The 23,277-nt window shown below is 44.8% G+C and overlaps 2 protein-coding genes across 2 annotated transcripts; both read right to left on the reverse strand.

Moving 5' to 3' along the window:
* Positions 1 to 6,924: 6,924 nt before the first annotated feature.
* Positions 6,925 to 12,363, reverse strand: LOC309524770 (uncharacterized protein). The gene is made up of 4 exons (XM_082209794.1): positions 12,087 to 12,363; positions 11,335 to 11,459; positions 10,346 to 10,462; positions 6,925 to 10,076 (listed from the first exon to the last, which is right to left on the reverse strand). Exons 2-4 carry the CDS (start codon positions 11,366 to 11,368, stop codon positions 8,314 to 8,316), a joined length of 1,914 nt encoding a protein of 637 aa, XP_082065920.1. The 5' UTR covers positions 11,369 to 11,459; positions 12,087 to 12,363; the 3' UTR covers positions 6,925 to 8,313.
* Positions 12,364 to 14,765: 2,402 nt separating this feature from the next.
* Positions 14,766 to 20,984, reverse strand: LOC309524842 (uncharacterized protein). Its single transcript, XM_082209956.1, has 4 exons — positions 20,812 to 20,984; positions 18,506 to 18,582; positions 17,403 to 17,522; positions 14,766 to 17,134 (listed from the first exon to the last, which is right to left on the reverse strand). Exons 2-4 carry the CDS (start codon positions 18,537 to 18,539, stop codon positions 15,588 to 15,590), a joined length of 1,701 nt encoding a protein of 566 aa, XP_082066082.1. The 5' UTR covers positions 18,540 to 18,582; positions 20,812 to 20,984; the 3' UTR covers positions 14,766 to 15,587.
* Between the last annotated feature and the right edge of the window lie 2,293 nt (positions 20,985 to 23,277).

The raw sequence follows: 23,277 nt of genomic DNA on the forward strand, positions 1-23,277 counted from the left end.
CCTTTTTTATTGTGTATTCATTAACTGAATTTCCAGGTTGTAGACAGAGACTTTTCTCTCTCAACTCTGTCTCTGTTGGCTCAGGGTCTCTCTTCATTTCTCCATCCATGGCTTCATTCCACTCCTCCGACATCACAACAATTCTACTTTTTAATTCCTCTAAACACCTCTGCGAAGAGCTTTTCTATTTTCTGGCAACCCTTTATCGAAATTGCTCCCTGAAGTCTCTGTGTCCTCTTTGTTTCCATTTTCCATTTCATCCTTCTCTCTCTCTCTCTCTCAGTTCTTATTTGATTTTTCAAATACAGATTTACAACAAAACCAAATACATTTCCATATACAGAGTTTTCTCCGAATCTTGAGACACCCCCATCCCCTCCATGGGTCCTAATGTCTGCATTTTCAACTGCTTATTATTATCAAATCTATATTTTATATCTATCCATATTATCCATCGAATTTGTTACATTACAAGTGAGATTAAAATCCTGCTAATGTTTTCATTTGCTTACGGTAGTCTCCTAAATAAATTATAAATTTTCCCCATTCTTTCTTGAACTTTTTGTCTTCTTGGTTCCTGAACTTTCCAGTCAGTTTTGCCATTTTGGCATAGTCCAACAGCTTGATTTACCATTCTTCTCTGGGCGGGATTTTGTCTTCGTTCCACCTCTAGGCTAGTAGCATCCATGTGGCTCTTGTCACATGCATAAAAGGTTTTCCTGCTAATAAAAAAGCTGCTGATTTTTTTATATATACAAAAGTTATTTTAAACATTTTTTTCAATTCATTATATATCATCTCCCAGAAAGCTTTTATTACCTGGCACAGCCACCACATATGATAAAAGGTACCTTCTTTCTCTTTACATTTCCAGCAGGTATTTGTACTGGTTCTATACATTGTTGCTAGCTTACTAGAAGTCAACGACCACCGGTACATCATTTTCATATAGTTTTCTTTCAGCCCTAAATTTCAAATCTGTTTTCCATAACTTTTCCCAACCTGCAATCTGAATGTTGTGCCCCAAGTCCTTTGCTCAGTGTATCATTACAGATTTGACCTGTTAATCTCTTGTGTGCCATTCCAAGAGCAATCTGTACAAAATATATGTACAAAAATGTAGCATTTCATCCTTCTCTAGTCCACTTTCATTCCCCATTTCATTAAACTCGGCTCTAATCATTTCTATTTGCTCATCAAGGAGGATGCCAACAGTCACTGGAATGCCCAATGACATGTTTGCCATAAGGAATGTGCTTGATCTTAATAACAATTCAATCTCATTGTTGTTGTTTAGTCCTATCCAACTCTTCGTGACCCCCTGGACCAGAGCACGTCAGGCACTCCTGTCTCCCACTGCCTCCCGCAGCTTAGTCAAACTCATGTTTGTAGCTTCGAGAACACTCTCCAACCATCTCATCCTCTGTCGTCCCCTTCTCCTTGTTCCCTCCATCTTTCCCAACATCAGGGTCTTTTCCAGGGAGTCTTCTCTTCTCATGAGGTGGCCAAAGTATTGGAGCCTCTGCTTCAGGATTTGTCCTTCCAGTGAGCACTCAGGGCTGATTTCCTTCAGAATGGATAGGTTTGATCTTCTTGCAGTCCATGGGACTCTCAAGAGTCTCCTCCAGCACCATAATTCAAAAGCACCCATTTTTATGGCAATCAGCCTTCTTTATGGTTCAGCTCTCACTTCCATACATCACTACTGGGGAAACCATGGCTTTTACTATACGGACCTTTGTTGGCAAGGTTGATGTCTCTGCTTTTTAAGATGCTGTCTAGGTTTGTCATTGCTTTTCTCCCAAGAAGCAGGCGTCTTTTAATTTCGTGACTGCTGTCACCATCTGCAGTGATCATGGAGCCCAAGAAAGTAAAATCTCTCACTGCCTCCATTTCTTCCCCTTCTATTTGCCAGGAGGTGATGGGAGCAGTGGCCATGTTCTTCGTTTTTTAGATGTTTAGCTTCAGACCATATTTTGCGCTCTCCTCTTTCACCCTCATTAAAAGGTTCTTTAATTCCTCCTCACTTTCTGCCATCAAGGTTTTGTCATCTGCATATCTGAGGTTGTTGATATTTCTTCCAGCAATCTTAATTCCAGCTTGGGATTCATCCAGCCCAGCCTTTCGCATGATGAATTCTGCATATAAGTTAAATAAGCAGGGAGACAATATACAGCCTTGCCGTACTCCTTTCCCAATTTTGAACCAATCAGTTGTTCCATATCCAGTTCTAACTGTAGCTTCTTGTCCCACATAGAGATTTCTCAAGAGACAGATGAGGTGATCAGGCACTCCCATTTCTTTAAGAACTTGCCATTACTTGGAGGTAATCAGAGATAAAGTCTTGATTGACATGCATAAACTGAGATAACACAAGGAACCAGGGGGAGGGAGTCAATCCCATAACATGGATTTAATACTATGTGAATACAGTTGTTTGAAATCTTTTTTCCATTTTTATCATCTGTGATGATTTGGTTTAATTGTGAAAATTAATAAAAATATTTATTAAAACGGATACAGGTAGGTAGCCGTGTTGGTCTGCCGTAGTCGAATCAAAATAAAAAAAAAATAAAAAAGATGTGTGCATGCACACAAAAGCTCATAACAATAACAAATTTACTTGGTCTCTAAGGTGCAACTGGAATGAATTTTATTTTATTATTTTAAAAAAAAGAGGAATAAAAGAGCTTCATAGTGTTCTCTCTTATCAAAGCACATTCCAGTGACTTTGTATATTGCAACTTGTGAAGGGGCAGCGGGGAGCAGAAGATGTCCATTCTATTCCGCAGCATCATTGTGGGGATGGCTCTTCCCTTGGTGTCTATTTGCTCTGCATCGGAGTGAAAAGGGAAGAGATGGAGGGAAGGAAGGAAGGGTGGGCTTGCGGGAAATGGCAAGTGAAGGAAATGATTCCAGATCTTCAATTTATACAAGGTTGGATGAGGATGGTAGACAAAGAGAATTCCCCCCAGCCATATCTGAAAAGCTCCATGGCACAACATTCCTGTGTGGGAGATGAAGCTGAGACTAGTTCGCCAGCCAAAGGTGTGTTGGAAACCCCTTGCAGTATAATCAGTGGGGGTTTTTTTCTGGGGGTTCGTCATGCCCTTAAACATTTTGTGAATCAAAAAATGTCCTAGATCTAGGACAAATATTTGCTGGAAATGCAGGGAGGCTGAAGGTACATAGATCCACATGTAGTGGAACTGTAATAAGAGCAGGCAGTTCTGGGAAATGACCTGCAATTGACTTAAATGTTCAAATGCTCTCTCCCTAAGAAACCAGAGGTTGTCCTGCTAAGAATTATGGGAAATGGAATTCCAAAAAAGTATAAGAGAGCAGTTATGTACGCCACAGTGGCTGCCAGAATTCTGGTTGCGAAAGGATGGAAGGGAGAGGATATCCCAATCAAATTGGATCGGATTGGCAAAGTAAATTAAGAATATGCTGAATTAGCGAGATTTATCAGCGAGGTTATGAGATATCTCAGATGAAAAAAATTACTAGAGAATGGGATATTTGTAAAGTCTATGTCAAATAATATTGTCAAATGATAAATTCGTTAGCAGGTTTTGATTGAGCTTCTCTGCTTTAAGAAGGACAATTTTACAAAATCTAATGTAAATTAAATAGCAAGGAGAAACAAAGTCAATGTGCGGTTCTAAAGAATTTAATTTGAGAACATAATGGGAAGATCGGATGTCAAGTTTAATTACAAAATAGTGTACAAACAAGTATCAAACAATGAATGAAGAACTGTTTATTTCTATTTTGTTTATAACATTTACTGAAAATTTTTGTTGTACAATTTTGAAACCAATAAAGTATTTTTTTAAAAAAATTGTGAATCTAAGTTTGGCCTCATTGGGGGGTAGTATTTCAATATGAACAGGAAAATGAGAATACCCCTAACATTTTTAAAGAAAATAAGCACTGGGCATTGTTGTTGTTGCACTGGGCATAATGATCCCTGATTGACTGCATTTTGATTCACAAGGTGCAAAGGATTCCTCCTGAGAGTCCTCCTGTGACCTTCAGCTGCAGCCCTCTTAACCTCATTTTCCTGGAAGTTGCCTTCTTTTTTGGCAATCACTCGTAGCCGGGTAAGATTGTCTTCCACGAAAGCAGCGAGTCCATGGAAGCAAGCCCTCGTTGAGCGAATTGGGACTTAAGAGAGTCGCGGTTAGCGAGATTGCACCTGTTGTCGTTTTGCACTTCAGAGAAGCCTCATCGACAGTCCCTCGCCTTGGACTGGAGGAAGGGGGACAAGATGGAGGGCAGACCGAACCTCCTGTCCCCTTCTGAGGGTTGAGAGGAAATCGGAGAGGTTGCAACATGGCACCCAGCTGGTCACTGCGAGAACAGCATAGGGGACTAGATGGCCCACTGGCCTGATCCAGCCCAGCTCTTCTTAGGTTATTGTGGTTTATTTAAACATATTCTGCCACATCCTTCCTTTAAAGAGCTTTTGATTGCTTACATTGGACTTCATCACGACAGACCTGGGAGGTAGGCTAAGTTGAGAGAGGCTGGCTGCCAAAGATTCTTTTCGTTGCAGAATGCAATGGTGATTTTGGGTGTTTTCCAACAGCCCACAAATGTGCAATTATTATTATTATTATTATTATTATTATTATTATTATTATTATTATTAATTTATACCCTGCCCATGGCTGATTTTCCCCAGCCACTCTGGGAGGCTTCCAATCAAGTGTTAAAAACAACACAGCATTAAATATTAAAAACCTCCCTAAACAGGGCTGCCTTCAGATGTCTTTTAAAGAGAAGATAGCTGCTTATTTCCTTCACATCTGATGGGAGGGCATTCCACAGGGCGGGCGCCACTACCGAGAAGCCCCTCTGCCTGGTTCCCTGTAACCTCACTTCTCGCAATGAGGGAACCACCAGAAGGCCCTTGGCGCTGGACCTCATTGTCCGAGCTGAACGATGGGGGTGGAGACACTCCTTCAGGTATACAGGACCAAGGCCGTTTATATCATTACCTGCACAGGTGAGGCCACACCCACCTCTAGTCACATGTAGAGGAAGTCTGTCCCAGCCCAGAGGGAAAAGGAAGTCTACCTGCTGGCTGGACAAACATCCCTCCCCATGTGCAAACATGTTCACTCTAGGAATGTTGTACTTGACTGCTCTTGTGTTTCACATCCCACAGTTTAGGGCTTTAAAGGTCAGCACCAACACTTTGAATTGTGCTCGGAAACGTACTGGGAGCCAATGCAGATCTCTCAGGACCCGTGTTATATGGTTCCGGTGGCCACTCCCAGTCACCAGTTTAGCTGCAGCATTCTGGATTATTGTTTCCGGGTCACTTTCAAAGGTAGCCCCACGTAGAGTGCATTGCAGTAGTCCAAGCAGGAGATAACCAGAGCATGCACCACTCTGGCAAGACAGTCTGTGGGCAGGTAGGGTCTCATCCTGCGTACCAGGTGGAGCTGGTAGACAGCCGCCCTGGACACTGAATTAACCTGCACCTCCATGGACAGCTGAGAGTCCAAAATGACTCCCAGGCTGCGCACCTGGTCCTTCAGGGGCACAGTTACCCTGCTGGGTTGCTGTTTTTCTAAAGCACCCTCCCACAACCCCAAAATCTCAGCCTGCCTGGGACTCAGGGCCAAAGCCTGAAACTACATCTCCCAGAAGCCTTTGCGTCTGAGAAGGCAAGGAGCCCAGGAGTGGGGAGTCCCACAAGGCAACCGGGCTTTTGTTTTTTTCTCTCGCCAGTCCCAGAGATCAGGGTCTTTTGCGGGGCAAGAGGCAGAAGGAGCTTTTTCTTGCTAGGCTTTGGAGGGGAAAGGCTCTTTCGCAGGAGAGGAGGCGACTTGAGCGAAGATCCGCGGCTGCCGGGAGCTTGCTAGGTCCCTCCTGGAGACTTGAGCTCCAGACACGGATCTTTCCGGGAGCTGCTTGTGCATCTGAGCCCTTTCCTGCATGCAAAGGACAAAGCTTGGGAGATCTTCACGGAGAAACTGCTGCGCCTGACTCCTGTAGCGTGTGAATGCAGGGAGATGCGTGTCAGACTTTGATCTTTGGGATCACTAGAGGCGGGAGGGTCGCCTCTTCCCTTTGCCCCAGTTTTCCTTTGCAAGGGGCATCAGTGTGAAAGAGGTGTGGGAGAGGAGGCAGAAATGAAAGAACATTTCATTTTTGTGAGCATGCAGCGGTGGGACGTCGGCGGTCCCTTTTCCCTGGGCTGCTAGTAGTCTTACTCATTATTTTTTTCTTTCCTTCGTACTTATCTTGCATAAAGTGAGATTGCATCAGGCTGAACTGACTGACAGTGTTTTTCTGACTTGGAATGTTTTGTATGCACTGCTTTGATTTTCAATAAATGAAATCTTTTAAATGGGGGAGGAAGTAGGAATTTTCACATACTTCATGACTATAGATAAGAAGTTTCAGAGGTGAAGAGTGACGAAAATATTTTGCTCATGGCTTAAAACACATTTTTTTTGTATTCTCTATCTCAATGTACTCTTTGGAAGAAAGCTTTTATTAATTTAAGCAAAGCAAGAGAAGCCAAATAAGCAGTCTAACTTTTTTCTTTATTGAAAGTTCAAAAAGTACTTAATTATACTTGAACTAAACGTGGTGAGACGTAAATAGAAGAGAGAGAAAGAAACAGAAACTATGTAGAGGGGGAAATGAATGGGGGAGGGGGGAAACCCCAAACTGTATATTTTACAAGGTTGTTATTGTAACCTTAACCTACTAACAGTGCTTGTATAAATGGATAAAAAATTTCATTGAACTTGTCCATGGCAAGTCTGCATTTATATGCAAGTCGTTTATATGTTGCGAGTCTCCAATCCAATCATACAAAGGAGCCACATTTTTATTTTTCAATTCATCTGTATCAATCATTTTGCTGCAGTCAGGGCACGGATAGTGCACTCATATACAGTGGTACCTCTGGTTAATAACTTAATTTGTTCTGGAGATCCGTTCTTAACCTGAAACTGTTCTTAACCTGAGGTAATACTTTAGCTAATGGGGCCTCCCGCTGCCGCCACGCAATTTCTGTTCTCATCCTGAAGCAAAGTTCTTAACCCAAGGTACTATTTCTGGGTTAGCGGAGACAGTAACCTGAAGCCACTGTTTGTAACCTGAGGTGCCACTGTAGTCCTTTTGTAAGGTTCCATGTGCTGGGTATAAAATTCAAGAGGATATTTTGCTCAGTAAATGTAAGGTTGTTCCATACAGTTCTGTTCATAGTTTCAGTTACAGGACAATGAAAAACATGTGTTTTAGAGAAGCATTATCCATAGTGCATCTCCAACAATTAGATACCAGAGATAGCTCAATTTAAAACAAAGGTAATGGGGTCCAGTATATTCTAAATATTATTCTAGCAGTCTAACATCTATGTTCCATACTCAGTAATGAGGGACACTTAAAGATACAAGATCAGAAGGATATTCTGGAGATAACTGCAAAAGCGAAGTTCAAGGTTCATCTCATTTGCAGCAGAGACCCTGGGAGCAGGAGATCCTTCCCTTCAATCTATAGGGCCAACGTTGATGTTCACCGGCAGAACTCGAACGAGGGACTCAGAGAGCTGCTGTTGCTGAGCTCTTATATAGAGGCTTTTAAACATGATCTAATAGCAGATGGGCTCTTTAAGTTCTGCTGCCATCCTCCATTATCTTTGTGGTTGGCACAGAGAAAAGTTACTCTCTCTTTTCCTAGCGGTGAGCCAAAGTCTATATCTAATTGCCACTTCCATGGTTGGGTCAAGACAGGCCTGCCTGCTATTTGACGCCTTATCAGGCCAGCTGTCTAGACCTCTGGTTGAAGCCAAGTTCTCATTATATAGAAATACTTTATTGTCTCTGTACCACTTGTTTTCATTGAGATTAAACAACCCCCCCAATCTCTCAGTCCTTGTTACATATATTATACAGATAAATTCATGGGGAAGCCCTCGTTATATGTATAGATAGATTTAAAAGGATTTAAAGCTACCATTACATCGAGATCAGGAGACACCACTTTCTAAAAATATCTGGCATTACACATACTCAAAAGCGTTGGTGTGGTTTCTCTCCTGTGTGGACTCCCTGAGGCAGCACCAGCCTAGCCCTTCCAGGCCAAACATTTCCAGCACTCGAAACATTAATGGGTTTCCCTTTTTAGTGGATTTTCTGGTGCCTTTGAAGGTCTGAATGAGCAGCAAATCATTTCCCACACTCCAGACACTTGCGTTGTATTTCCTTCGTGGAGTCTCCAGTGCTGATAAATGATTCATTTCTTTACAAAGCATTCCCCGCACTCCCAACATTTATATGCTTTCTATTCCATATGGAGTCTCTGGTGTTTTCTAAGGTTCCCACTCTGTGAAAACCATTTCCCACACTCTACACATTGGTAAGGCCTCTCTCCTGTGTGGACTTTCTGGTGTTTGTGAACATGTGATGACTGAGAAAAACATTTCCCACACTCCATGCATTTGTAGGGTTTTTCTCCTGTGTGGATCCTTAGATGCATGTTAAGCTCTGATTTTATAGCAAAGTATTTCTCACACTCCAAGCATTTATAGGGTTTCTCTCCTGTGTGGGTTCTCTGATGGGAGACAAGGGTGTCTCTTCTTGAAAAACATTTCCCACACTCCAAGCATTTATTGAGTTTCTCTCCTATGTGGATCCTCTGATGGGAGACAAGGGTGTCTCTTCTTGAAAAACATTTCCCACACTCCAAGCATTTGTGGGGTTTCTCTCCTGTGTGGATCCTCTGGTGCCCCCTAAGGCTTTGTGCTAAAGTAAATGACATTCCACAGTCTAAACATTTATGTGGCTTTTCTCCTGTGTGGACTCTTTTATGAGAAATAAGATGTGATGAAGTGGAAAAACATTTCCCACACTCTCCACATTCATATGGTCTCACTCCTGTGTGGATTCTCTCGTGTACATGAAGTTGTGATTTGCTGGCAAAACATTTTCCACACTCCATGCATTTGTAGGGTTTCTCCCCAGTGTGGATTTTTTCATGCCCCTTGAGGTGTTGTTTCTGGGAAAAGCATTTTCCACATTCCATACATTTGTAGGGTTTCTCTCCCGTATGGATTCTCTGGTGGATTGCAAGTTGTGATGGTACAAGAAAACGTTTCCCACACTCCACACATTTATGAGGCCTCTCCCTGGTGTGCACAGTCTGATGGCTCAGAAGGTCAGCTTTCTCATGAAAACATTTCCCACACTCTCTACATTCATAGGGTTTCTCTCCTGCGTGGATTCTCTGGTGTCGCCTGAGACTTCCATTTGTGGGGAAACATTTGCCACACTCCAGACACTTATGGGGCCTTTCTCCTGTGTGGGTTTTCTGATGTCTTACAAGGCCGGAACGGGAAGTTAACTTTTTTCCACATTCAAAGCATTTATACCGTTTCTCCCCTGTGTGAACCAACCGATGGCTCCAAAGCTGTGCGTTTTGAGGAAAACATTTCCCACACTCCCAGCATTCATAGGGCTTCTCTCCTGTGTGGAGCCTCTGATGGACCACAAGGACTGACTTGTGAGCAAATGATTTTCCACACTCCGGGCATTCATAGGGTTTTTCTCCAGTGTGGGTTCGCTGATGGGTAACAAGTTGTGACCTAACAGAAAAGCATAACCCACACACACTGCATTTGTGCGGCTTCTCTCCTGTGTGGACTTTATGGGGTCCATGAAGCTGTGATCTCTTGGGGAACCCGATCCTACTCTTGCTGTATTTGTGGGGTTTCTCTCCCGTGTGGCCTCTTTCATGTTTCACAAAATCGGAGAGTCGGGAAAAACCTTCCCCACACTCCAAGGAGCGATATGACTTATCTCCTCCTGCATGGACGTTCCGGTGGATCAGAACGATGGGCTGATGAGCGAGAACCTTCCTGAACTCCAAAGACACAGGGGTTTCCAAAGGGCTCACAATCTCTGAACTCTGACCAAAACATTCCCCACGCTCAGAGCTTTCCTGGATCTTCTCCCCTGTGTGGATTCTCTGGTGTCCAGCAAGAGCCAATCCGAAGGCAAAGCATTGGCCACTCTCTGGGCAGAAGTGTTTCCTCCTTGAAATACCTGCTGAGAGAGTGAAGAAAGCGGAATCAGGGTTTGAAAATGGCAGAGAAGTAGCTTCAGAATCCAGACTGAAATCATTGGATCAGATGATGCGTGAGAGACGGAGGTCATACCACTTCTCCCCACCCACCCACCCGCAACACCCACTGCATAAGGTATAACCAGTGGAAGAGCCTTTTAAAATGAAGTAACAGAGAACATTTTTCTTGCCCATTCTCAGCAAGGGAGGAGAAACGCTGAACGGACTCTGCATCCCACCCAAACCGCCTCACCTGAGCTGGTGTCCAAAATGGCAGCCCCTGTTTCATCTGAGATCTGATATTGTGGCGTCCTGGGCTCTTCCGCTTGCTCTGCGCTGGGGACGAGGCTCGACTTGGGAGGCGGCAGTGCTATGCGGGAAAGAAGTGAGCAGAAGAAAGAAGAGGAGGAAGTGGATAAAGAAGAAAAACAAGAAGAAGAAAAAGAAGAAGTGAGAAGGAGAAAGCATGGAGGAAGCATTCAGCCTTATGGTCCAAACTATCCCCAATGACCACTTATCTCAAACATTTATGGGGAAGGAGAACCTGTAACTAAACAGTACCTTGGGTTAGGGGGCTGGGTGTTTGTAGGAGGCAAGGTGGTCCTTCGCTCTGTGCCAGAAGGTGGACAGAGGACGGCTGAAGATGTCTGCAGGGTGGGGGGTGGGGACTGCACTGCCAGGGACCCCAGGGAAGGAACATGGTTGGGGCTTCCCGACTGTGGCTGTGATGCTGATGGGAGACCCTCAAACATAAAACCTTCCTGATACAGGGCTGCATTCAAACGTCTTCTAAAGGTGATATAGTTGTTTATTTCCTTGACATCTGGTGGGAGGGCGTTCCAGAGAGAGGGGGGCCACTACCAAGAAGGCTGCCTTTGGCTGGTTCCCTGTAACTTCGCTTCTTGCGGTGAGGGAATCGGCAGAAGACCCTCGGAGGAGGTGGGCCCCAGTGTCCGGTGTGAAAGATGGGGCTGGAGACGCTTCTTCGGGTATCCTGGGCCAAGGCTGTCTAGGGTTTGTTGTGGGGATTAAATGAGGGGGGGGGGAGAGACCCGTGCGCCCCACATTGCGCTCCTTGGAGGGGGAAAAGCTGGGATCAAAATGCAAGGCATTTGGAATAAAGTACATTTGCATCTCTCATGCAACAAACCTGCTCCCCACCTACCCCTCCACCCCAAAAGAAGAGTGAGAAGAAAATGTCCCGGAAGGACTGCTTCAGACTCGAGGAAGGAGGCTCCTTACCCAGAGAGGCCACGTCCCCCTCATTCTCCAGCATGGCCTCCCTTGCTCTTCGGCCAACGTCCAGCAGGGAGGGCTCTTTTGACCCTGGAGAAATAAACAGCCCCGTAATCAAAGGTTGGCGGTCTCTGTAATGACAAAATGCCCTCAGCAAAAACTGCAGCACCTCAATAACACCTTTGGTGGCAAGAGCACAGTGGGAATCTCGGTCTTCCCCATGGATCATTCCAACTTCTTTCTTTCTTTCTACCAAAAAAGTGCATACATCGTCTCCGTTTTCAAATCATCGAAGTCCTTTCTTCAGTTCTTTTATATTCAATGTGAGATTTTAATGCTCTGTACCGGAGCTTTCCAAACAGTGTGTCGGCTGCAGTGTGTAGGTGTGTCGTTTAAACACTCCTCATGTTACTCCCAGGGCTGGAAAAGGGTTAGTTTAACCTCTGGTTTGCTAGGGAAACTGAATTACTGTGTTGCAAAATGATGCAAAACTGAATTACTGCATTGCAAAATTATGCATGTCTGAAAAGTGTGTCACCAACATGAAAAGTTTGGAAAGCTCTGCTGCATGCAGTATAAAAATATGCACAATATTCCACCAAGCTTTCAAAGAGGAATGAATGAATGAGTTTTCTTCTGCTCTTGAGAATCTCCTTCCTCCTCTTTCACCCCGATGCAACGTGCAAACTTATCCGTGCAATGGGGAAAGCCAAAATGGCTCATCTTTCCCGCCGCCCTTTTCTGCCCCGCCCCCTCACCGGCATTCACGTGTTGCAGGGTTCAGACGGTGCCCTCTCACCCGCGTACAGCTGCTTCCGAAGGGCGCCTCTGCCAGCAAAGACTCCTTCCTGCTCCCACCTTCAGCCTCCCCTGCAAAACCCCTTTGCACCCCAGAGATCGCGATGGCCGGACGCCTCCTGCAAAAGACCCACACAAATGGGGGCTGGCCAGAGGAAACAGGCACCTCTCGAGACGTCCTGCCCCTTCGCTTTTTCCCTTTTCCCAGACGCAAGGGATTCTGGGATTTGTAGTCTGTTCCCCTGTGGGGGGGGGGAAGTGCCTTTGGGACAGCTCTGGGGAAGAGCGCTTATTTATTTTCATTTTCCCTTTCTATTTGCTCACCTACTGGCACACCTCTCTGTACCGCCTAACACGTCGCAGTGGTGCCTGGCAAAAATAGTGAGAAGATGAAACCGACTTGCAGGTCCACGTGGTGGGATTCTAGACTTGGAAGGGACCCCGAGGGTCATCCAGTCCAACCCCCGGCAACGCAGCGCTCTTTCACCTCACGTGGGACTCGAACCCGTGACCCCAAGATCAAGAGTCCCCATCTAAACCAAAAGTACTGATCTGGGAGCGACCTGGGGCTGCTGGGCTGCGTGCAGGGGGGTCCTGCCTTCCGGCTAAGGCTCACCCAAGACAGTTCCAGGAGCGGGGACAGAAATAAGAGCATTTTGGCCTCTGCAATCCCCTCTCAGTTCGCATGGAGCAGGAGGCGAAAGAGGGAGATGCTGCGCAGCCTCACGCACTTCCAGCGTAAAACTGCCTTAAGCCCCATCAAGGTGGTCAGGAGGAGAATTTGGCCCTTTTCAAAACCAAGGAGATCTTCTTCGTTTGTTTCCTGAAAGTTGTCCTCCACTGGACCATTCAAGAAACTAACCTCAAAGCACAATGGTAAGAATATCAGTAAAAGGAATACCATCAGCAAAATGGGAAATGTACAGTTACTTTATGATGCTTTGAAATTGGAACTTCAGCATACTTAGTCTGTTAGTAGTTTTACACCTTAGTTTTTTCTTTCCTACCTTTTGTTTTGTTTTTCTTACTTATCCTGCATAAAGTGATATTGTAAAAGGCTGAATTGATTTACAGTGTTTTTCTAACTTGGAGTTTTTTGTATGCACTACTTTGATTTTCCATAAATGAAATTTTTAAAATGGGGAAGGAGGTAGGATTTTTCACATTCCAAGGATTTCTGGGAGGCTTTTTGTCCTGCATGATGAAAAATGTTATGGTTCAGAGGTGAGGAGTGAAGGGAATATTTTGCTCATGGCTTAAAACATTTTTGAATTCTCCACCTCAATGTACTCTTTGGTGGCGGAGAAGCAACAGGAAGAAGTTTTTATTAATTTAAGCAAAGAGAAGGCAAATAAGCAGTCTTAACTTTTTTTAAAAAATAATCTTTACTGAAAGTTGAAAAAGTACAAAATTATACGTGCACTAAACATGGTGACAAGTAAATAAGAGAGAGAGAAAAAGAAAGAGAAACTGTGTAAGAGGGGGAAATAAAGGGGGGAGAGGTGGAAAAACCCCAAACTATATTTTACAAGGTTGTTATTGTACTTCACCAGACCTTAACCTATTACAATATTTGTAAAAATGGATCTGAAATATCATTGAACTTGTCCATGGCAAGTCTGTATTTATATGCAAGTCGTTTATATGTTGCGAGTTTGTATAACTTTCCAATCCAATCGTAGAAGGGAGCCACATTTTTATTTTTCTCATGCATCAGCATCAGTCCTTTTGCTGCGGTCAGGGCACGGAGAGTCCACTCGTATAGTCCTTTTGTAAGGTTCCATGTGCTGGGTATATAATTCAAGAGGATATTTTGCTCAGTAAATATAAGGTTGTTCCGTACAGTTCTGTTCATAGTTTCAGTTATAGGACCATGAAAAAACGTATGTTTTAGAGAAGCATTATCCCTAGTGCATCTCCAACAGTAAAGATACCTGAGATAGCCCTTTTTAAAACAAGCGTAATGGGGTCCAGTATATTCTAAATATTATTCTAGCAGTCTAACATCTATGTTCCATACTCAGTAATGAGCGACACTTAGGATACAAGATCAAAAGGATATTCTGGAGATAACTGCAAAAGCGAAGTTCATGGTTCATCTAATTTGCAGCAGAGACCCTGAGAGCAGGAGATCCTTCCCTTCCCTCAATAGGGCCAACGTTGACATTCACCAGCAGAACTCAAATGAGGGACTTAGAGAGCTGCTGTCGCTGAGCCCTTATATGGAGGCTTTTAAACACGATCTGTTGCCGCCAAGAGGGCCATATGGAGTCCTGCAGGCTTCCGTTGCGCACCCCTGCTCCCTCCGGTCACGGAAACGTCCTCTCTGCCCTCCTTGGGTTGGCTTAGCAGAGTAATCGCAGCGGCGAGAAGCGAATGCAGTGTGTGGGTAATAAATGTCAGACTTGACGCAGCTTGTCTTGCTTATCTCCAAGACTTTATTCGTGCAGTAAAACAGCTCATAAATCTCCTGGTGAGAGAGCGCACATTTTCTCTCGCCTTCCTTCCGAGCAAACACAGACTAAAACACTCAGAGTAAAACCACTCCCCGAATGTGTCTGTAACCACGCCTCAAGAATTTGTCACTCAGAACGTCACTCAGAACTCTTTAACCCTGTAAGTTCTGAAACCCTTAATAGCAGGTGGGCTCTTTAAGTTCTGTTGCCATCCTTCCTTATCTCCTCCGTTGGCACAGAGCAAAGTTACTCCCTCTGTGCCCAGCGGTGAGCCAAAGTCTATGTCTAATTGCCAATTCCATGGCTGGGTCAAGACAGGCCTGTCTGCTAGTTGACTCCTTATCAGGCCAGCTGTCTAGACCTCTGGTTGATGCCAAGTTCTCATCATATAGATAAATTCATGGGGAAGCCCTTGTTATATGTACAGATAGAGTTAAAAGGATTTAAAGCTACCATTACATCGAGATCAGGAGACACCACCTTCTAAAAATATCTGGCATTACACATACTCAGAGCGTTGGTGTGGTTTCTCTCCTGTGTGGACTCCCTGAGGCAGCACCAGCCTAGCCCATCCAGGACAAACATTTCCCGCACTCAAAACATTAATGGGTTTCCCTTTTTTGTGGATTCTCTGGTGCCATTGAAGGTCCAAATGAGCAGCAATTCATTTCCCACACTCCAGACACTTGCATTGTATTTCCTTTGTGGAGTCTCCAGTTTTGATAAAAGATTCATTTCTTTACAAAGCATTCTCCACACTCCCAACATTTATATGCTTTCTATTCCATATGGAGTCTCTGGTGTTTTCGAAGGCTTCCACTCTGTGAAAAACATTTCCCACACTCTACACATTGGTAAGGCCTCTCTCCTGTGCCTGGTTTCTGTGAAGATGTTGTTACCGAGAAAAACATTTCTCAAACTACAAGTATTTGTAGGGTTTCCCTCCTGTGTGGGTTCTCTGGTGCTCCTTAAGGGATTTTGTTTCTCTGCACTCATAGGATTGACTTATTGTGTGAATTCCCTGGTGTTTTGAAAGACTCCCTTTTTGACGTGGATCCTTTGATGCCTGTTAAGCTCCGATTTTCTTGCAAAGTATTTCTCACACTTCAAGCATTTATACGGTTTCTCTCCTGTGTGGATCCTCTGATGGGAGACAAGGTTGTCTCTTCTTGAAAACCATTTCCCACACTCCAAGCACTTGTGGGGTTTCTCTCCTGTGTGGGTCTTCTGGTGCCCCCTAAGGCTTTGTGCTAAAGTAAATGACATTCCACAATCTAAACATTTATGTGACCTTTCTCCTGTGTGGACTCTTTTATGAGAAATAAGATGTGATGAACAGGAAAACCATTTCCCACACTCTCCACATTCATATGGTCTCACTCCTGTGTGGATTCTCTGGTGTACATGAAGGGGTGATTTGTTGGCAAAACACTTTCCACACTCCACGCATTTGTAGGGTTTCTCCCCAGTGTGGATTTTTTCGTGCTGCTTGAGGTGTTGTTTCTGGGAAAAGCATTTTTCACACTCCACGCATTTGTAGGGTTTCTCTCCCGTATGGATTCTCTGGTGGATTGCAAGTTGTGATGGTACAAGAAAACATTTCCCACACTCCGCACATTTATGGGGCCTCTCCCCGGAGTGAACAGTCTGATGGCTCAGAAGTTCAGCTTTCTCATGAAAACATTTCCCACACTCTCTACATTCATAGGGTTTCTCTCCTGTGTGGATTCTCTGGTGTCGCCTGAGATTTTTTTGTAAGGGGAAACATTTTCCACACTCCAGACACTTATGGGGCCTTTCTCCTGTGTGGGTTCTCTGATGGCTTACAAGGCTGGAATGGGAAGTTAATTTTTTCCCACATTCAAAGCATTTATACCGTTTCTCCCCTGTGTGAACCAACCAATGGCTCCAAAGCTGTGAGTTTTGAGTGAAACATTTCCCACACTCCCAGCATTCATAGGGCTTCTCTCCTGTGTGGAGCCTCCGATGGACCACAAGGGCTGACTTGTGAGCAAATGATTTCCCACACTCTGGGCATTCATAGGGTTTTTCTCCAGTGTGGGTTCGCTGATGGGAAACAAGTTTTGACCTAACAGAAAAGCATAACCCACACACACTGCATTTGTGGGGCTTCTCTCCTGTGTGGACTTTATGGTGTCCATGAAGCTGTGATCTCTTGGGGAACCCGATCCTACTCTTGCCATATTTGCGGGGTTTCTCTCCCGTGTGGCCTCTTTCATGTTTCACAAAATCTGAGAGTTGGGAAAAACCTTCCCCACACTCCAAGCAGCGATATGGCTTATCTCCTCCTGCATGGACGTTCTGGTGGATCAGAACGATGGGCTGATGAGCAAGAATCTTCCTGAACTCCAAAGACACAGGGGTTTCCAAAGGGCTCACAATCTCTGAACTCTGACCAAAACATTCCCCACGCTCAGAGCTTTCCTGGATCTTCTCCCCTGTGTGGATTCTCTGGTGTCTAGCAAGAGCCAATCTGAAGGCAAAGCACTGGCCACTTTCTGGGCAGAAGTGTTTCCTCCTTGAAATACCTGCTGAGAGTGAAGAAAGTGGAATCGGGGTTTGAAGATGGCAGAGAAGTACCTTCAGAATCCAGACTGAAATCATTGGATCAGATGATGCGTGAGAGACGGAGGTCATACCACTTCTCCCCCTCCCCCCGCCCACAACACCCACTGCATAAGGTATAACCAGTGAAAGAGCCTTTTAAAAATGAAGTAACAGAGAACATTCTTCTTGCCATTTCTTCGCAAAGAAGGAGAAACTCTCAACCGACTCTGCATCCCGCCCAAACTGCCTCACCTGAGCTGGTGTCCAAAATGGCAGCTCCTGTTCCGTCTGAGATCTGATATTGTGGCGGCGTCCTGGGCTCTTCCGCTTGCTCTGCGCTGGGGAGGAGGCTGGTCTTGGGAAGCGGCAGTGCTATGCGGGAAAGAAGTGAGAAGAAGGAAAAAGAAGGAAGAAGAGGAAGATGAAGAAAAAGAAGAAGGAGGAAGAGGAGAAAGAAGAAGTGAGGAAGCATTTGGCCTTATGGTCCAAACTATCCCCAATGACCGCTCATCGAGGACCCATAACTAAACAGTACCTTGGGTTAGGGGGCTGGATGTTTGCGGGGGGCAAGGTGGCCAGTTGCTCTGTGCTGGAAACAGAAGGGAGGACGGCTGAAGATGGCTGCAGGGTGGGGGGTCAGGACTGCACTGCCAGGACCCCAGGGAGGGAACTCGGTTGGCACTTCTGGAGTATTGCTGTTACGCTGGTGGGAGTCCCTCACATGCCAGCAAACCCATTTTGCACAGCTAGAGTGCAGCGCAGTGGTTAAAGTGCCCGACTAGGACCTGGGAAGCTAATACTTTCTGATTTGAACCCCACCCATCTGACGGGGTCACCCCACCCACTCTGGGCAGCTTCCAGAACATATAAAAACATAATCAAATGTCCAACATTAAAAACTTCCTGACACAGGGCTCCTAAAGATTATATAGTTATTTATTTCCTTGATATATGAAGGAAGGGTGTTTCACAGGGAGGGTGCCACTACAAGGAAGGTCCTCTGCCTGGTTCCTTATCGCTTCACTTCTCACGTTGAGGGAACCAGCAGAAGCCCCTCAGAGCTGGACCTCAGTGTCCTGGCTAAATGATGGGGTGTAGATGCTCCTTAGGTATATGGAGTCCAGGCCGTTTAGCGCTTCTTGTGGGAATTAAATGAGGGGGAGACCCGTGTGCCCCACATTGCGCTCCTTGGAGGGGGAAAGGTTGGGATCAAAATGTATGGCATTAAGAATAAAGTACATTTGCAGCTCTTGCGCAACAAACCTGCTCCCCACCTACCCCTCCACCCCAAAAGAAGAGTGAGAAGAAAATGTCCCGGAAGGACTGCTCCAGACTCAAGGAAGGAGGCTCCTTACCCAGAGAGGCCACGTCCCCCTCATTCTCCAGCATGGCCTCCCTTGCTCTTCGGCCAGCAGGGAGGGCCCTTTCAACCCTAGAGAAATAAACAGACATATCCTCAAAGGTTAGCGATCTCTGTAATGACAAAATGCCCTCAGCAAAAACTGCAGCGCCTCAGGAACGCCTTTGGTGGCAAGTGAGGAGAGAATCTCGGTCTTCCCCATAGATCCTTCCAACTACATTCTATTATTATTATTATTGATTTTCTTGGGTTAACAAAAAAGTGCACAAGTTGTCTCCGTTTTCAAATCATAAAAGTTCTTTCTTCCGATCCTTTATCTTCAATGTGAGACTTTAATGCTCTATACTGGACTTTTGCCACTAATGTCGCGACACGTTACTATGTCAGCTGCAGTGTGTAGTTGTGGCGTTTAAACACTCCCCACGTTCCTCCTGGGGCTGGAAAGGGGTTAGTTTAACCTCCGGTTTGCTAGGGAAACCGAATTACTGCGTCACAAACAATGCACGTCTAAAAAATGTGTCAGCCACCTGAAAAGTTTGGAAAGCTCTCCTGCTTGCAGTATAAGGTTTGGGGGGAGAGAGAAGGGGGATAGTAGACTTTCATTCTTTTACACAGTGGATGTGCAAGGTTTTTGTTTCAGCGCCACGTGGGTAGGTGCTCTTTGATAAAAAATTAAGTCCCCCCCCCAATATTTGTAAAAAAAAAAATAAATCTAAAAAACTTTGGGGTTTGTTTTTTAAAAAGCTCAGCTTTCAGAGTGTTCTGCTTTTTACTTTTTGCAACCCAAGGTCGGGTCCCCAGCCTATGGCCGTTTCCTAGAGTTGACTGCAGTGAACAAATTAGAGTTAATAATAATAAAAAAAGGTAAGGACCCCAGGATGGTTAAGTCCAGAATGGATATACAGTGGTACCTCAGGTTAAGTACTTAATTCGTTCCGGAGCACGATTTCTGTTCTTATCCTGAAGGAAAGTTCTTAACCTGAAGCAGTATTTCTAGGTTAGCGGAGTGTGTAACCTGTAGCGTATGTAACCTGAAGCGTATGTAACCTGAGGTACCACTGTAATATAAGTAGCATTGCAGATTTGTAAGGGAATAAGAAAACACCATGGCAGGGTGGATGGGAAGTCAACGGATATGAGAGAGTAGTTATAACTGTATTTTAAAAGAACTTGTAATATTTGAAAATTAAATATTTCCAAAAAAAAAGAGAATGGAGAGCAGCCTTAGCTCATTTGGCAGAGCAGATACCCCCAAGTCCAATTCGTGATCTATCTAAGAGAGGCTGGGGAAAGACCCCCGTCTAATACCAAGAAGCACTGCTAGTCCAGAGTGGCAATGTGATGTAGTGGTTAGAGTTCTGTGCTGAGACCTGGGAGTTCGGGGTTCAAATTCCCACCCGGCCACGAAGCCCACTGGGTGATCTTGGGCCGGTCACCGTCTCTCAGCCTCGCCTCCCTCACAGGGATGTTGTGGGGAAGAAATGGGGAGATGGGGAACATGCAAACTACCTTGAGTTCTTCGCAGGATCGGTGGGGTATGAATGCAAGGAAGTAAAATACACACAACCCATGGGATACATTCAAGCCACACAGAAACCAGAGGTCTATTTACATGCACACACCTCTCCAGCCAAGCAGGTCAGGGGGAAAATCGATGGCATATTCTCGCCAGGCAAAAGCACCCGACTTAGAGCAGGGCTGAAGCATCCTAGGGAGAAGGGGCTGGCATGGGGGGGGGATGAGGAGTCCAGCTAGACCCCCCTTTGGCCCCAGGATCTGGGATTTCCACACACCCCATCCCCAGGATATACAGGACATTTTGGAACACTTTTAAATATTCAGGGGGACACTCCAATTGCAACCTTTCTGCATATCTAAAAAAGGGATAGTAATGTTATCTGATTTTTCTTAATGTCCAGGTTTTTTTAATTAAAAATATGCACAATCTACCACCAAGCTTTCATTTCATTTCATTTTTTGTCAGTTATTTTTATAGGCTTTATACAAATTAATACCATTTGGCACTCCATTCTTGGCGCATATTTATCATCTACTATTACTACGTTTCATATTCATATTTATCTCTGGTTACCATTGCCTTTTACATAATTTTACATTCTATCATTGCATTTCAAAGCTTTCAATGAGGAATAAACAAGTGAAAGAGATCCCTTCTTCTGCTCTCGAGAATCCCCCCTTCCATCTCTTTCACCCCGATGCAACGTGCAAACTTATCCGTGCAATGGGGAAAGCCAATATGGCTCATCTTTCCCGCCGCCCTTTCCTGCCCCGCCCCCTCACCGGCATTCACGTGTTGCAGGGTTCAGACGGTGCCCTCTCACCCGCGTACAGCTGCTTCCGAAGGGCCCCTCTGCCAGCAAAGACTCCTTCTTCCTCCCACCTTCAGCCTCCCCTGCAAAACCTCTTTGCACCCCAGAGAAGATCGCGATGGCCGGACGCCTCCTGCAAAAGACCCACACAAATGGGGGCTGGCCAGAGGACACAGGCACCTCTCGAGACGTCCTGCCCCTTCGCTTTTTCCCTTTTCCCAGACGCAAGGGATTCTGGGATTTGTAGTCTGTTCCCCTGTGAGGGGGGGAAAGTGCCTTTGGGGCGCCTCTAGGGAAGGGTCTCCTTTATTTTCATTTTCCCTTTCTATTTGCTCACCTACTGGCACACCTCTCTGTACCGCCTAAGACGTCGCAGTGGTGCCTGGCAAAAAGAATGAGAAGATGAAACCGACTTGCACGTCAACGTGGTGGGATTTGGGATTCTAGACTTGGAAGGGACCCCGAGGGTCATCCAGTCCAACCCCCGGCAACGCAGCACTCTTTTACCTCACGTGGGACTCAAACCCGTGACCCTAAGATCAAGAGTCCCCATCTAAACCAAAAGTGCTGATCAGGGAGCGACCTGTGGCTGCTGGGCTGGCGCAGGGGGTCCTGCCTTCCGGCTAAGGCTCACCCAAGACAGTTTTAGGAGCGGGTACAGAAATAAGAGCATTTTGGCCTCTGCAACCCCCTCTCAGTTCGCATGGAGCAGGAGGCGAAAGAGGGAGATGCTGCGCAGCCTCACGCGCTTCCAGCGTAAAACTGCCTTAAGCCCCATCAAGGTTGTCAGGAGGAGAATTTGGCCCTTTTCAACACCGAGGAGATCTTCTTCGTTTGTTTCCTGAAAGTTGTCCTCCACTGGACCATTCAAGAAACTAACCTCAAAGCAGAATGGTAAAAATATCAGTAAAACGAATACCATCAGCAAAATGGAAAATGTACAGTTACTTTATGATGCTTTGAAATTCAAACTTCAACGTACTTAGAATCATAGAATCACAGAATCATAGAGTTGGAAGAGACCACAAGGGCCATCGAGTCCAACCCCCTGCCAAGCAGGAAACACCATCAGAGCACTCCTGACATATGGTTGTCAAGCCTCTGCTTAAAGACCTCCAAAGTAGGAGACTCCACCACACTCCTTGGCAGCAAATTCCACTGTCGAACAGCTCTTACTGTCAGGAAGTTCTTCCTAATGTTTAGGTGGAATCTTCTTTCTGTAGTTTGGATCCATTGCTCCGTGTCCGCTTCTCTGGAGCAGCAGAAAACAACCTTTCTCCCTCCTCTATGTGACATCCTTTTATATATTTGAACATGGCTATCATATCACCCCTTAACCTCCTCTTCTCCAGGGTAAACATGCCCAGCTCCCTTAGCTGTTCCTCATAAGGCATCATTTCCATTTTTTTTTATAAAATTTTTTATTGGTTTTACAAAGTTTTTTTAAGACAAACAAACATATAAAAAGACATACAAACACATATAGTTTCATAACATTTTTTCCATAAACCTCTTTTCTCAGACTCCCCCATACCTCCCCTTTCTGCATCCCAATGTCCGAAATTTTTTAGCAACTTCTTAAATATTTCTGTCCAACCTCTGTCCTCCTAATCTTTTCTTTAGTCTAATCTTATATCACTGTAGCCCTTTCTTTCTCAAAACCTCGACATTCTAGCATTCATCAAGTTTATAGTAGTCCTTAAGGTAAATTTTAAATTTCTTCCATTCTTCTTCCGCCGTCTCTTTTCCCTGATCACGGATTCTGCCAGTCATCTCTGCCAATGTCATATAGTCTATCACTTTCATCTGCCATTCTTCCAAGGTGGGTAGATCTTGTGTCTTCCAATACTTTGCGATAAGTATTCTTGCTGCTGTTGTTGCGTACATAAAGAAAGTTCTATCTTTCTTTGGCACCAATTGGCCGACAATGCCCAAGAGAAAGGCCTCTGGTTTCTTAAGGAAAGTACATTTAAGTACCTTTTTCATTTCATTATATATCATTTCCCAGAAAGCCTTAATCTTCGGGCATGTCCACCAAAGATGGTAAAAAGTACCTTCAGTTTCTTTACATTTCCAACATTTGTTATCAGGCAAGTGGTAAATTTTTGCAAGCTTGACTGGGGTCATGTACCACCTATAAATCATTTTCATAATATTTTCCTTTAAGGCATTACATGCCGTAAATTTAATACCGGTGTTCCACAACCATTCCCAGTCAGCAAACATAATGTTATGACCAATGTCCTGCGCCCACTTAATCATGGCTGATTTAACTGTTTCATCTTGTGTATTCCATTTCAACAGCAAATTATACATTCTTGACAAATTCTTAGTATTGGGTTCTAACAATTCAGTCTCTAATTTTGATTTTTCCACCTGGAAGCCAATTTTCCTGTCTTGTTTATAAACCTCCATTATTTGATAATAATGGAGCCAA

This window comes from Podarcis vaucheri (genome assembly GCF_965113315.1).
Source record: "Podarcis vaucheri genome assembly, chromosome: 2".
Taxonomy (NCBI): Eukaryota; Metazoa; Chordata; class Lepidosauria; order Squamata; family Lacertidae; genus Podarcis; species Podarcis vaucheri.

Coding starts and splice junctions, on each gene's coding strand:
- LOC309524842 (XM_082209956.1), bottom strand. CDS start 18,539: ATGCTGGAGAATGAGGGGGACGTGGCCTCTCTGG. Junction 17,523..18,505: donor GGGGGACGTGGCCTCTCTGG/GTAAGGAGCCTC, acceptor TTTCCCGCATAG/CACTGCCGCTTCCCAAGACC. Junction 17,135..17,402: donor CATTTTGGACACCAGCTCAG/GTGAGGCAGTTT, acceptor CTTCACTCTCAG/CAGGTATTTCAAGGAGGAAA.
- LOC309524770 (XM_082209794.1), bottom strand. CDS start 11,368: ATGCTGGAGAATGAGGGGGACGTGGCCTCTCTGG. Junction 10,463..11,334: donor GGGGGACGTGGCCTCTCTGG/GTAAGGAGCCTC, acceptor TTTCCCGCATAG/CACTGCCGCCTCCCAAGTCG. Junction 10,077..10,345: donor CATTTTGGACACCAGCTCAG/GTGAGGCGGTTT, acceptor TCACTCTCTCAG/CAGGTATTTCAAGGAGGAAA.